Genomic DNA, 15,772 nt, shown 5'->3' with positions numbered 1-15,772 from the left:
ATCCAAGGGGATAAATTAGGTCAAAAAACCCCGAAATTTGAATTTTTGACGATTTTTTATCCATGAAAGGGAACGACATAGACACCCAATACTGATAGAGGTACATACTATGGTCCTAGGCTACCATACCAAATTTTTAGATTTGGCAATTTCCAAAATTAAAGGGGTGGGCCAAAGTACCCCTCCCAAATTTTTAAAGGAGTGTACAAATGTACCCATATGTTATGAAAGGTAATGGACCCCTGTATACGCCCATATAACTATATAAGGTAATAACACCTCATCCAAGGGGATAAATTAGGTCAAAGAACCCCGAAATTTGAATTTTTGGCGATTTTTTATCCATGAAAGGGAACGACATAGACACCCAATACTGATAGAGGTACATACTATGGTCATAGGCTACAATACCAAATTTTTAGATTTGGCAATTTCCAAAATTAAAGGGGTGGGCCAAAGTACCCCTCCCAAATTTTTAAAGGAGTGCACAAATGTACCTATGTCTTATGATAGGGAATAGACCCCTATACATAACCATATAACCATATAAGGTAATAGAACCTCATCCAAGGGGATAAATTGGGCCAAAAGACCAAACACGTGGTACAACGTATTGCTTACGTTTATATTTTGGCAATTTTGTACCCCTAGAAGTGAATGAGGTGGACCACCCAAATTTATCATGATACATATTAGGGTCCTATACTATAATACCCAATGTTTAAATTGGGCAATTTCTAAAATTTAAGGGGTGGGCCAAGGTACCCCTCCCAAATTTTTCAAGGGGTGCACCAATATACCCATGTCTTATGAAAGGGAATGGACCCCTGTATACGCCCATATAACCATATAAGGTAATAACACCTCATCCAAGGGGATAAATTAGGTCAAAAACCCCCGAAATTTGAATTTTTGGCAATTTTTTACCCATAAAAGGGAACGACATAGACCCCCAATGCTGATAGAGGTACATACTATGGTCCTAGGCTACCACACCAAATTTTTAGATTTGGCAATTTCCAAAATTTAAGGGGGGTTGTCCTATGTACCCCTGTCAAAATTTAGGGGGTGGGCCAAGGTACCCCTGCCAAAATTTAGAGGGGGCGGTCCTATGTATCCCTAGGTCATTGACCCCGGGCCAAGGTCATTGACCTTTGACCTATGACGTCACAAAGTCGGGGTCAAAGTCCAAAGTGTCCTCAAGTCATGCGATTACTACTATGTACATATTATCGTGCTTTATTTATATCAAAGAAAACTGTACAAATTATGTTACTCGAAGTAGTGTTCACTCACACAATACAAGGCGCAAAAATGAAATAAATATTCCCCATGTGTGGCTGTGCAAAACTCAAAATAGTTATAAATATATAGGGATGAAATTGTATAATCTATTGCCACTTAGAGTGAGACAAATGGAGATTAAAAAATTTTAAATGTTTTTGTAACAAGTGGCTCTCAGAAAACTGTATATGTAGAATTTCAGGAAGAAATTTCAGGATTAGAATAAAAAAATAGTACTAGGTAAAATATAAAATATTGTATTTATTAATTAAAATTGTAAATATTACATGTACGCAAACTTAAATTTTGAGGTTCTCTATTACAACATCATGTTGTTTAATGACAATAAATATTTCTTATTGTTATTCTTGCACTATCAATTCTACGAAAAATCTCAATACTTTATGCCTAATGTATTTCGACATTCGCCCTACTTTACTTTACACACATTCATATTTATGTCTATGTAAACGGCAATAACCGTATATAAAGCTCTGCTTCGTTAGGAAGGGTTTCAAGCTGCTCTAGGAGCAGTCACACGACTATGTTCATACGTAAGTTAACGTACAATGAGCTAATGTAATGTGCATGGCTAAATGCAAGTGATTGTCCTTTTAACGTTTCAATAGCTACAAAATTACACAGATATTTTTGGCGTTCCTCTGTGGCATAGTCCTGTTATGCTAGTCCACCTTACCAATATGGATACAAGTAATTAGTGCTAAGAGTGTTTAAAACATCAAACAAGAGTTAGTAATTCAAAGAATATTGGTAGAATTACGTAGGCTACAGTCCATTCATTAATTTTAAATTCTAGTTTGATTATTCATTCATATCATTAAGTTGAACGAAAGCAATTACTTGGATAATCATCTCTGGAAGATTCAATGCCTTTCATGACATTGTTGTTGGTTACAAATAATGTCGCAGAATATGAGACAACACGATACCCTGTATCAATAAACTATTTTTGTTGTAAAACCACTTTTTAGTACTAAACGTTGTTTCTTTTGAAATCACTTTAGCGACATCTACATCCAGCATGCAAATTTGGAAACTTGTTTTGATTTGAATCCGCGTGAAAACTGAGCACGATGGTACTTATCGCAACTCAGGAGGCGCGAAGAGATTGTAGGAATGCGCATGAAATTAAATCCACCGACACACGTTATGCGTTAAAATCTTGCCTTGAAACAGACACGAATTTCATCGAATTAAACCAGCTGTAAATTCGTAAAAGAGTAGGTGTTCGTAAAATCTTGATGAACACACATTTGCGGGTTATCACGTTTCACTCCCGTATATTATTTGTACTATACTGAGACCCTTTCATTACTGAAATAGATTATACTAGAAAAGCAACTTTTGTTTCTTTTATAAGTTATGAAGATTTCTTTTGTATTTTTTTTATAGTTTGTGATTATTGTAATGCAATTACAATCAAAGAAAAATTCTAAATATAATGTTTACTATTATATTCGTTTTAATAATGTTTACTAATTATAAAATATATCGAAATGACGTACTTTTGCGGGATCATACAAACCCTCGAGAGGCATTTATTGAAGTCACAAGTATCTTTGATATCTATTTATGTATAAATGAGTCCGAGCCAAAGTGGGCTGAAATAATTCGTATCTTTATTAACTTTTCTTACTAATATGCAAATTAAGTCATTTTATTTCCTTAACTTCGACTAATAAAAGTCGTAGTGAACTAACGTGGATTAAATTTGTTCCTCTGCACTTTGATATTGTCCATATGCAATTCTGTATAATGGATAACTTGTCTTCTGAGTTACTCAAATGACTCTTCAAAAATTATATTAAGAAGTATGTAAGAACAGTACAACGTATTTTTATAAGGAGTCCTTCGTGAGTGAGTCGGCAGACGTATCGCATTTGTATCCAATTAGTCGCGGTTTCAAGTTCAAATGGAGGACAATTCTCTCGGATGTAAGCCGAGAAGCAGTTTGGGTTCCGCCTTAAACTAACGTGAACCCTTCCAGGATAACCCGGTTGTTGCATAATAACACCAAGGCGAAGCAAACCTATTTCTGTCCATATGGGATATAAGTACATAGAGCAGATTATTTAAACAAAAAAACTGGTTTAAAGGTAAAAACGGGTTTTTTGTTGTTTTTTTTCAATAAAAGCCGTTTTTTCAACCCTGATATCAGCATATGTACCAGAACAGCGCAACTGAGTATGTTTAAAATAACTCATGGCTCAGTTCTTGGTCTTATATTCCAATGTATGATGAATATATATATATATATATTAGGGATGGCCAAAATTTTTCGGAATCCGGATTCCGGAAATTTTGTTTTCCAGAATCGGAAAATCTGCTTTCCGGAATTCGGAAAAATTCCGGATTTCGCAAAAATTCCGGAATTCGGAAAAAATCCGGATTTCGGAAAAATTCCGGAATTCAGAAAATTCCGGAATTCGGAAAAAATCCGGAATTCGGAAAAATTCCGACATTCGGAAAAAATCCGGAATTTAGAAAAAAATCGGAATTTTTCCGATTTTACTTTTCGGATTCCGGAAAGTAAAAATTCTGGAATTGGCCATCCCCAGCTAGTAGTTGTTAAAAGAGAAACACAATAATGAATATATATACTGTATTAGTTTCTTGTATTTGGATATGTCTTTATCACTTACGTAGACAATTGCTACTGCAGTTATTTACTGCTTTATGAGGAAGGTCTTATTTTCACACACAAAAAATTCGCCAGTATGTCTCAAACATTATCGCGTTCCCACCTGCAGCTGCTCCAAAGCACTGCAAACTACTTTTTAACCAGGCGAAAGGCAGTGAAGGAAAAGAAATCTCTACAAATATTCTAATAACATTCGCTTATTGTCAACATACCTACAGTGAGCGCAGAAAGTGTTCGTACACCGTGCATACTTTATATTGGAAACAGCTAGCATGAGAACGGGAAGTGGAAAATATATTTATAACCAGAATTAAGACTACACATTCATACATTTTATTTCTATATACAAGAGAAAGGCCAAACAAAGACAATCACTGTTTTGTTCAGAAGAAAGAGAGAATTCCTTTTTTGTAAACTCGAAAAGTCACCGTACACTTATGCTTGAATTAATGCTTATAAAGTATATTACGTTATTTAATATTTTGTGGGATTACCCTGTGCGTTAATGATTGTCTGTAGTCTTCGTGGCATTGATTTCATCTGTAGTAGTTCGTAGTTCTGTAGCTTCGGGACTGATTATGTTCCATTCTTCTTGAATAGCTTTTCTCAGGCTTTCTTTAGTAGAGAAGCTGTGCCTTCTGATTCTTGTCTCCAGAACAGACCATAGATGTTCTATGGAGATTGGGGAGGTGTGCGAAGCTGTTTCAAGGTATTATAGAGTAGCCACAATCGAGTATTTTCCGCTGTATGTTTGGAGTTGTTGCCTTGCTGAACAATAAATTGTTTTCTGCGCACTATTATGGAGATTTTCCTTTAATATGTTAATATACACTTTGTGGACCATCACTCCATCGATAAAGTGGAGACGACCCACTCCTGATGCACTCATACAACCCCAGACGAGCACGGACCCTCCTCCGTGTCTTACTTTAGGGACGAGATTTTGAGGATTCATCTCTGTATTCACCTTGCGCCATACCATACACCTCCCATTGGATTCGATAAGATAAATTTACTTTCGTCCGAAAATATGACCCTATTCCAGAAAGAAGCCTCATCCCTTATCTTTATACTCTTTTTCAAACTTTAGTCTCTTTATACGATTTGTCTTGTTCACCCATAACATTTTCCTGGCTATCCGACCATGATACCCTGCAAATATTCCGCACTGTAATGGCTGATACTTTAACACCGCGTGTTTCCAGATCCGTTGCCAATTGCACAGCACTACTTTTCGGAACCTTTTTTCTTTCCCTAATAATGTAACGTTTATCTTGTTCACTTAACACTCTTGGTCGTTTTTTTTTTTTTTTTTTTTTTTTTTGCACAGTGATAGAAACATTATACATCGCAATTATTGTTTGTACTGTTGAACGAGGCCTGTCTGCAAGGTTTGCTATCTTTCTCAAATACGTACCTTTCTTATGCAATTTAATAATTAATTTTCTTGTCTCCTCATTTGTTTCTGTTCGGTTGCTTCCCATTTTGACAGCCCACCGTGCAGTTTTTTCACTCCTATTCACAACTAAACTCATTCTGTTATTCGTCAAGCTATACTCAGGTGAATACTAGTGAACCCCAGTTGTGGTATCTTTGTTTCGTATTCGTACGTCAGGTGTACGATCTCTTTTTACGTCTACTCTATACACTTTCTACGGAGTTTATTTACTTTCTGACCATTAAACTTGTCTTTGTGGTTCTTTATTGATATATTCATAAAGCTTAGTTTTCATTATTCATATTGTGTGTGTTATTATACTTCTTAAATTTTCTGTTTCTTTTTCGCAGGCATTCTCGTTTCAATAGCATAGGTGTACGAACACTTTCTGCGCTCACTGTATGTACAGTAAATACAAATTTACAATTTTTGACTTTACGAAGTATACAATGTAATTGTTCAATAACTAACATAAGCAGGCATTCATTAATTTATATTAATATCATAATTAATAAAACTAATAAGCGGGTGATTGATGACTCAGTGGTAGAGTTTTCACCTATGGTATTCTAACCCAGGACATGTGGGTTTTCGATGGCTAATTTTGTGTTCGAAAATTTTTCCAGTGGTAGGCCTACTCTTGGTTCCCTTTCTTATATTTGTTCCATCATCACTCATTAACGAATTTAGTTTATCAAAACTCTATAGCCATATATTCATTCTGTCCGTCAGTGAAACAAACAGTCTCAAGAACTATCTGATGGATTACCATCAATTTTGGACACGATGTACAGAGTCAATAGTTAAGAATCGAGTTCCCTGATGAATGTAATATTCAAACCGGAAGCGGTACAAATCAACCATTTCCGGTTTTAACGTTAATCATTATATAGTAAATATGGTAATAGATAGCGAGAAGCGGTTTCCAGTAATCGACATAGACTATATAACATTCATGTAGATAGAATGTTACCCAATTTGTGCATCTGCTGAAAATAATGAGCTTAGGTATTTAGAGAGCATTTTCCGCTTTAGAAAATGTGTGCTTGGTAAAGAATGTAGAGTATTAGTTGAGTCAGGCACGTAGCTAGAATGTGGTAATAGGAAAGGGGGGGTCTGTCAGGAAATACTGTGGTTACTTCTAGGGGCTCAATCATTCTAAACTATTTTATTGGCAATATATATTGGTTCGTTTAGCCAAGATTTCTAATGGAGGGATGATATGAAATACTGTGGATACACACCAGAGACTCGATCAATCTAAATATTTTACTGACAACATACCCATATTGATTGGTTACGACAATAAAATGAGGATATATTGGTAAGTATATTAAACAGAAGCTATGAAGAAATCTCGAGTAAAAAAATATAAAAAAGTATTGAAAAAGATATAGTCTTCCGAGGTCATTCGAACGGTGTGGAGAATTTTGCGTCTGGGAAATTTGCGCCCTACCTCAAGAACAGGAAAAATTGCGCCTGCGATGTACCTCCACCGGGAAGTTTGAGCCCTGCGAAATAAAAGAACCTATTGGAGCTTACGCATTTGCTCGGAGGGGCTGACATTACAGCATAAACAATCCTCCCCCACAATCATGCCATTTGTGATTTATTTTCATTGTGGCTATATGAGGGGAGAATAAACTTCAATATAAGCAAAAAGAACACAACGGATCAACGCAATCACTGCTTCTTCCAGAGATGATTTTGGGGGAACACTGGCATCCCAAGAGCTCTCAGAGTGCCCCCTCGGAGGAGACCAAAATAATACGTCTATAATATAATAATAAATAGAATAGTACCAGCAGTGAACCCTCCTCCGGAATACTAAGTGTGCCCCCGGAACATTTTTTCTGAAAGAACGACTGAACGCAATTGTGTGTTTGAAGTGTAATTTAAGCAAGTAAACACACTGTACATAGTTTTCTTGATAATATTACTGAACTGATTTTACATTCACTTTACATTTTCTTTTCTATATTTTGTGTCCTGAAAAGCCAAACAACTCGCAAGGATTGTGAACAGAGATATCTGGGTAGAGCCAAACAGCCTTTTGTAGATTAAATTATACTCTTTGATTATATTAATAAATAAATATATATCAGTCATTTATACTTTTATTGTAAATTTTGTAGTATAATGAAAAATTGTATTTGTATGGATTGCCCTTTAGTGAACAAAAATTGTATTTTTTCATTTGTTCGGAATAATATAACGGATGGAGTAACTCACTGAGACGATGAGAGGCAAGCCTAGTTCAAGTGTGAGTGGAAGTTACTTTACACAATACAAAAATAAGTTGAATTGTAGGGCGCTAACATCCCAGTGCAAATATATAGCAGGCGCATTTTCCCCTCTTTATGCGGTAGGGCGGAAACATCCCAGTGCAAATATATTGCGAGCGCATTTTTTCCTATTTTTGTGGTAGGGCGCAAATTTCCCCGGGCGCAAAATTCTCGCATTCAAGGAAAATATAATGTCCGTGAAGTTGACAAGCCACTAATGTCAGACTCCAATTTCGACTTTAAACGTCGCTAGTGCTATGTTAGTGTTCGATAGTGACGCAAATCGTTAGTACTCCACAGATAACGTGTGCTTTTTAAATAATGGATATAAGTCTTTTAACTGCATGCCAACACGCCCACTTCTAAGAATCATCTCAAAAATGAGGTTAACCGTTAGAGCAAGTAAGTGCTCATTAGTGCCATTAACGTTAGCGCTAATGTCTCCATCGTACGGCGCTTTGAGTAATAAAAACACAACGCTCTTTCCTAGAGTCTCAATGCGTCCCTATATTCTCGCGAACATTCTGACATGCCCAAGTGAGTTACTTTTTTTTTGCAACTATTGTTTATCTGTTATTGTTTATTGTTTATTGCTAGTCTGTAGAGTAGTCCTTACATTAATATGCCATTGTCCTTAATAATCAATGCGTATTTACAAGCAGTTTGTTATTACTGTTAGAAGATATCAAAAAACAACAGATAAAATCTACTACTTAACGTTTCATATTTTTCTTTTACAGTACATAAACGATTAATAATAATAATAATAATAATAATAATAATAATAATAATAATAATAATAATAATAATAATAAGACTATTCCAGCATAAAGGTTATCAATTGCATCACATTGGCAACAAGCGACGCATATTTTAACTTCATAAAAATTCGTTTCTCACGATTTTCTGGAAAACTACGTATGATAACATCTTCATTATGTCAAGTTGTTTATCTCAGTGTGATATATGTCTTACCTCTCGACAATATCACAGTAAAACAAAAATTAAATATTAGGAGTACATCGTACTTTTGGATTACATCTCATTAACCACGGAAAGATTGAGTAGTGTATACTTTAGGATGTAAGTTTCAGCTGAACTTGCATCATACATTCTTAGGATTACAAAAAGGAAATTTGCTCGTTTGCATTTGAATAAAATTCTTAGGATTACAAACAGAAAAAATAATTTTTCCGAATTCCGGATTTTTTTCTGAATTCCGGAATTTTTCCGAAATCCGGAATTTTTCTGAATTCCGGAATTTTTCCGAAATCCGGAATTTTTCCGAATTCCGTATTTTTCCGATTTTACTTTCCGGATTCCGGAAAGTAAAAATTCCGGAATTGGCCATCCCTAATATATATATATATATATATATATATATATATATATATATATATATATATATATATAGGGTGTCCCAGATAACATATTACACAGCTTGTGGCTAGATTCTTTGGACCAAACTGATTTTCTTAACACCGTGTCACTGATGTTTCAAGTATTCATTGCACTAATTGTATACACTTCACCTTGCCGCAATATTTTATCACTATTGTTGCCCAGTTTCCAATTGGATTTACTATTTTTGAAGGTCATTAGTGCCTCGCAATTGTGAACCCTGTATCTTACAAACGAAGGCGTAGTCTACAAAATGGTATTAAGAAACTAAACCAGTTTTGGTCCAAAAAATCTACCCACAATCTGCGTAACATGTTGTTTGGGAGACACTACATATAATATGTCATTGCAAATTAATCTTTTTATAGCCCGTGCTTACGGGTTTCTTTATTTCTTCTTATTGCGCAACAAATTTATTCTTGATACAGTTCCGCGATGGGCGACATGGCAAGCGTCGTGGAACTGTAGGCCCATGGTTGCCATTGAGGTATGTCCTCAAAACAGACAAGGCATTCCAAGTCCGTTGAATAATAGGAAACCACATAATCAGAACCCCCGGTCGGTTAATTGAGTATTACCGTGACGTAATAAATGAAATTATTCCAATACATGAATACTACGAGGGAATGAACATCATCATATAATCTGATACTTCAACATTGAATATATCAACTAAATTATAATGCTATTTCAATTTAAATGATGGAGATCCTTTAAATATAAAGTTCTATTTACAGTTCAAATACATCAACAGTAATAACACCTGGAATATCAATGTAAATGCGAAATTTTATTAAGAAAATGACGTTTCTTTCAGGAATAAAAAGACTAGATTACTATAATAAACATGTTCTCTTTTACCAACCATATTAACAGAACGTAGGAATCGTAGTACGTATCCATTTTAATAATATTTATGCATGCAATATTATCAAACTTCAGAAGCCACTATGTTTGCTTTATCACAGCATGTATCACATTAGTGTACCAGATATCGTTTTTGCATTAAGAATCAATTGTACTTTTAGTACACTTAGGAAGATAAGTTTCATCGCCAGTTTCGAAATTCGAACTTATTATTACACATATTATAAACTTTAATTATACTTTATTTCATTTATATTAATAGTATTAACTTCTTTATATCAATAATTATCTTATACTATTCAATTACGTAGAAATGCAATGACTTATTACCTACATTATTGTACTAATAAAGTATTTTCCTTTTAGGTGCAAAATGTCGTAAGCTGGTTTTTAAATGCTGAATTCCTAGTGGCAATGATGAATCAAGCTATTAATAAAACGTTCATATTAACATGCATGTATTGTTTATTATTTCTTGGTTAGCACTCTCAATGATTCTACGCATGATAAATTGAGTTTTGCTTAGACAGGCCAATAAGATGCAAATTTTACCAAATATGGATGATTGGTTATTTCCAGAATATGTTTTGTTAACTGTTGATCTTGATTATAATATGAAATTTATAATATTTCTATGAATTTTGATGAATTATCATTGTCCCTGGGGTTTTCAAGAAAAAGGGGCAGAGCCCCTAAGCTTACCGTTTACATATTCATGGTTTTTGAAATCATTTCTGCAGAAACCTAAATCTTCCAAATCAGGGAAATTAATAAATAGAATTTATACTTAGCTTCCACTTTTAAATAAAATATTTAGAAATCACTCAGATTATTGTTCAACTTCTTGAGTTGTCAACTAATTGGTTTTAAAACTTCAATTTCATAGTAATTCCATACTTTTCTTATATCGAAGTTACATTTTCTTGTTTATCTTCACTTGATTAAAATTTATTCGGACCAAATTCCAAGTTCTCGTTATATTGTCACATGGTACGGATTGACAATAATCTCACTTATTATAATTAATAACAGAACAAATACTTTTAAAATTAAGCAAACAATGAACAAATCATTCGCATATTTATGACGCTACAGGATTGTAATACATACACCAAATGGTGGAGCATTACAATCTGGCATCGAGAAAGTTGTCTGGTTACCGGTCAAATAATCCATCACTAATTGATTTTACTACCATTTATAAAACAAAAGAGCCTTTTTTCTTCTTCAAAAGACTGATTTATTTAGTAAACATGTATGTTCGTGTACTATTAGTAACATTCTTTTTAAAAATGTAATAAATACACATGATTGTAAATCGCATTTAGATGTTTCACTGACGCCTGTTTAATTTTATTTACACATTAAACGAAGAATTTATGTGGCCTATCTGCTTGACATCATCATGCCTCGTCAATGTAGCGTCAGTGGATGCAAGTCTCATTATAAAAGTGAGTAAAGTGATTCCACTGTTACCACATTTTTGCTCCCAAAGTCAGAGCCTTTAAGAAGTCAATGTGTTAGGAAAATATCTACCGATTTTACCAGGATAAAAAATCCAGTGATATGTATAAAACATATTCATGAATCTAACATAATTCGTTACGGTACATTTGTTGTGGGTGGTGAAGTGAAAGTGTTTCCTAGAAAAATACCAAAGTTGAAGGAAAGAGCAGTGTCAAGTGTTTTTTTTTTTCAACTTGCCGCATTATTTCTCCTCTACTCCCAGCACATCAAACAGGTTGGAAGAGCAGGAGCGGGATCGCTTTGAAGAAGCTATCAGACAAACTATTGAAGAACATAAAGAATATGTGGCTAAAACGGCAATAAACTCAAGGAAAGATGTAGTGTTACTTCCTTGATAATAAAGAGAGTATTGCAGAAAATTGGGCGTGTATGACTACAGTGCCCGAGAATTATCCTGGCATTGACATAGACTTCGCTCTTACTCAAATGCCATCGCACTGGTTAAATCAGACGCTTCGTTCAATTCAACGAATAAAATAGATAATAAAATGGAAAGATAAAAAATAAATAGGAGCATAATATAACAGAGTCCTACTTAGAAACCACGCTCCTAATAACATTAATGTATAGTATCTCATTCTATTAGTAAAATATGCTCAGATTTTTCAAGATATGCGTAAAATATAATACGATATGAAAAAAAATTATGTTTAATGCGACGAACAATTCACGAATATATTAATTGTGTTATGAAAAATCGAACTGAATTTTATATGTAAGAATTATCTCAAGCCGAATGCAATCTTGGAGACTAGTACTCATTCAAACTTTAATACTTAACACTGTACACTATCATTTTTAAAAGTTACTTCCAATTCAGTCATAATTTTGTAAATAGATTGCAGAACCTAAGGCCAAGATTTTCTCACGCTTTGCCTTTAACTAACTTTTATCAGATTGCACTTAGTTTTCTCGGACGGAGTTGAATACTTACTTTTGTATCTTCCAGTATTGAATATTACCATCTAGTACTTACCATTGGCTTTCTTGTAGGAAGTTCTTTTCGAAAACGAAAATTAAACAAAATCCATACAATATGGTTTTCAAATTGCTGCTTTTGCAATAATTTTTATTAACCTGACACATTTTTATTTTTTTGATAAAACATTTATTATTGTGCGATAGGCTTATTTCCTGTTAACAATAAATATTCTGGAAGATTGTAAGGTAACATAATAAAAGTACAATGTAATAGAATGCTAGCGTAGTTTGTCGGTAAAAAAGCATTTTTCTTTTCTATTTTCAAAAGAGAACACATAATAGCTTATGTTGTAAATGTCTTCTTATTCTAAAAACAGAATAACACTGTACATTGATGGCAAGCTTATATGTACACTAACTTTAGTAGCGTATCCAGTGCGTTTTTATGAAAAGAAAAAAAACACACAATTATATATATATATATATATATATATATATATATATATATATATATGTATGTATGGATGTGTGTGTGTGTATACATGGCTGGATAAATGGAACGGAAAATATCAGTATCGTGCCTACCTAATATACGTCCGGAATATGTACTATTATGTATCGGATTGGTCATAGTCTATTGGATTGGGAAAAGTGTTTTGCATCAACTAGAGCAGCCCCCGATAAAATTGCCATCAAAAAAGAAAATGAAATTAAATTTTTGAGTTTTACGTCCCACAGTTATGCCAGTTAGGCTAAAAGAGACGGTGATGATGAGTAATGAATGAAATTGTGGAATGAAGAAAGTGGGAGGAAACGGGAGAACCACGAGAAAACCCACGCACACGGTGTTTGCCCACCACAAAGTCCACTTGGCGGGAGCAGGGTTTGAACCCGAGACCCCAAGCGCCAGAGGTGAACGATCTACGACTGAGCCACCGCGGCACAAAGTTGCCATCGATTTGCCTCATGTGGATAATGAGCATAGTAATAACATTTAGAACTCTCTCATAATGTATATCAGAAAATAATTACACCCTTACAAATATCGCCTCAGGAAGTAAGTACTAAACTAATTGAAAACATATGTCTCGCTAAACTTGATTTTGTACCAAATATTATACCAACACTCTTTTGGCTACGAATTTCTGAAGTGCGTGTGTAAGCTTTTGATTTGTAATACATGAAGTTGGCTAAATTTTCGCTCCCATCTTAGGCGCAAGAAACTCTACACTCGTAAGGCTTTACCTTCTTCATATCAATATGCGTTTTGCTAAATACGAACTTCATATGAATTCCTCTTGACATCAGTGCCGTATATTATATTTTTACCAACTTCTTAAGATGTGTTTCATCTTTGATTTTAACTATATTTCTCTCAACACCTTAAGAATGTTGGAGGTTCTCAATAGTATATACCGATATGCGCGCTGCTGAACTAGACCTTAAACTACACTTCTTTCATTACTTTTGTCGTTTTCATCTGTATGTATTAATGTGATTCCAAAACTAAATTATAATGAAATCACTTTCTACACATTGTAACATGAGAAGTTTTCACCAGTATTTAGTACGAAGTATTGCCAAACGTGCCGTTCGTGTAAATCTGATTCAACATTCCTGGCACTTCTGAGTTTTTCAGCTGTACATATTAACCTGTTTTGACAAACTTGACCTATTACTAATCTGCTTCAACACTATGCACGTTTGAAAATTTTGCCTGCATGTATTGACATGTGTCATGCCAAATATATCATGATCGAATTTTTTGCTACACTCTTGGCACATCTGAGATTTTTGAACTGTATGTATTAACATGTGTGTTTTCAAGCTTTATATTCGACTGAATCCCTCCACACTCTTGGCGCACGTGAGGTACCACATCCGTATGCCAAACATGACTTATCGATGAATCCATTTGCACGTTCTCGCAAGTGAGAGAGTTTTCTCTTTATAGCGTCATATTTGTCTTGGCAAATCTAAGTATTTTTCTAAATAGATCTGCATACTCTTGGCAAATTAGAGATTTTTTAACAGTATGTATTAAGACGTATGTTAAGTTTGAACTTTAACCAAATCACTTTCCGTATCTTTGGCACGCGCTGCTAAGTTTACACCCGCATGAATAACCATGTGTGACTTTCGATTAAATCCTTTTCCACATTCTTGGCACGAGTGACGTTTATTGCCTGCATGTGTAGACACGTGCATTGCTACTCCTGACCTAAAAATAAATCCCTTTCCACACACATTACACGTGTGACGTTTTTCGCCAGTATGTAACGACATGTGTCTTGCCAAACGTAACTTACCACTGAATCTTTTTCCGCACACCTGGCATGTGAAAGAATTTTCACCTGAATGTGCTAACATGTGTCTTGTCAAATTTGACCTAGTTCTATATCGCTTTCCACACTCTTCGCACATTTGAGGTTTTTCACCAGTGTGGATCAACATATGTGTTGCCAATAATGACCTATGGAAAAATCCTTTTCCACACTCTTGGCACGCGTGAGGTCTCGCATCCGTATGCATAACCATGTGTGTTGCCAAGTTTGATGTTTGACTAAATCTCTTCCCAAATACTTGGCATGCGTGAGGTTTTACACCCGTATGTATAAACATGTGTTTTGCCAAGTATGACTTTTGACGAAATCCCTTTCCACACACTTGGCAAGCGTGAGGTTTCAATCCTGAATGAACAAACATGTGTTTTGTCAAATTACACTCTGCACTAAATCGTTTACTACATACCTGACACGTGTGACGTTTATCGCCTGTATGTATTGACATGTGTATTGCTAAATCTGACTTACAAATATATCCCTTTCCACACTCATGGCATTTGTGACGTTTTTCGCCTGTATGTAGTGACACGTGTCTAGCCAAGCATGACTTGTAGTTAAATCCCTTTGCACACTCCTGGCACGTGTAACGTTTTTCGCCTGTATGTGTCGAGATGTGTCCTGCCTACTCTGTCCTACGATAAAATCCCATTCCACACTTCTGGCATGCGTCACGTGTTTCGCCTGTATGTATTGGCATGTGTCTTGTCAAATCTGCCCTACGATTAAATCCTTTTCCACACTCTTGATAGGCATGAGCTTTTACACTCGTATGTATATACATGTGTCTTGCAAAACTAGACTTACAGTTGAACCCTCTTCGACACTTCTGGCACGTGTGTCGATTATCACTTGTATGTATTAAATTGTGGTTTCCCAAATATGACTTTTCAATAAATCCTTTTCCATAATTCTGCTCCACTCTATATATTAAAAAGATGAAAGTGAAACGTTATACATTATTTTAAAAAAGAAGGAAGTTCACCTGTGTGAAAAACATTTTACCATATTCTGAATATTTTTTTAACTGGGATTTTTTTTAACG

At 34.8% G+C, this 15,772-nt stretch overlaps 1 protein-coding gene across 4 annotated transcripts in view; it reads right to left on the bottom strand.

Moving 5' to 3' along the window:
* Nucleotides 1-12,241: 12,241 nt before the first annotated feature.
* Nucleotides 12,242-15,772, bottom strand: part of LOC145673567 (uncharacterized) — a 37,884-nt gene continuing 34,353 nt past the window's right edge. For all 4 annotated transcript variants that reach the window (XM_081743403.1, XM_081743401.1, XM_081743402.1 and 1 more), the window contains exon 3: nucleotides 12,242-15,650. In XM_081743403.1, coding sequence (XP_081599529.1) covers nucleotides 15,353-15,650 — 298 coding nt within the window. In that variant the 3' untranslated portion in view covers nucleotides 12,242-15,352. The remainder of the gene's footprint in view (nucleotides 15,651-15,772) is intronic.

The sequence above is a fragment of the Thermobia domestica genome, chromosome 16 (assembly GCF_964235325.1).
Source record: "Thermobia domestica chromosome 16, izTheDome1.hap1.1, whole genome shotgun sequence".
In the NCBI taxonomy this organism is placed as follows: Eukaryota; Metazoa; Arthropoda; class Insecta; order Zygentoma; family Lepismatidae; genus Thermobia; species Thermobia domestica.
Note: the sequence above shows the minus strand (reverse complement) of the source record. Positions and strands in the feature narration are given on the sequence as shown.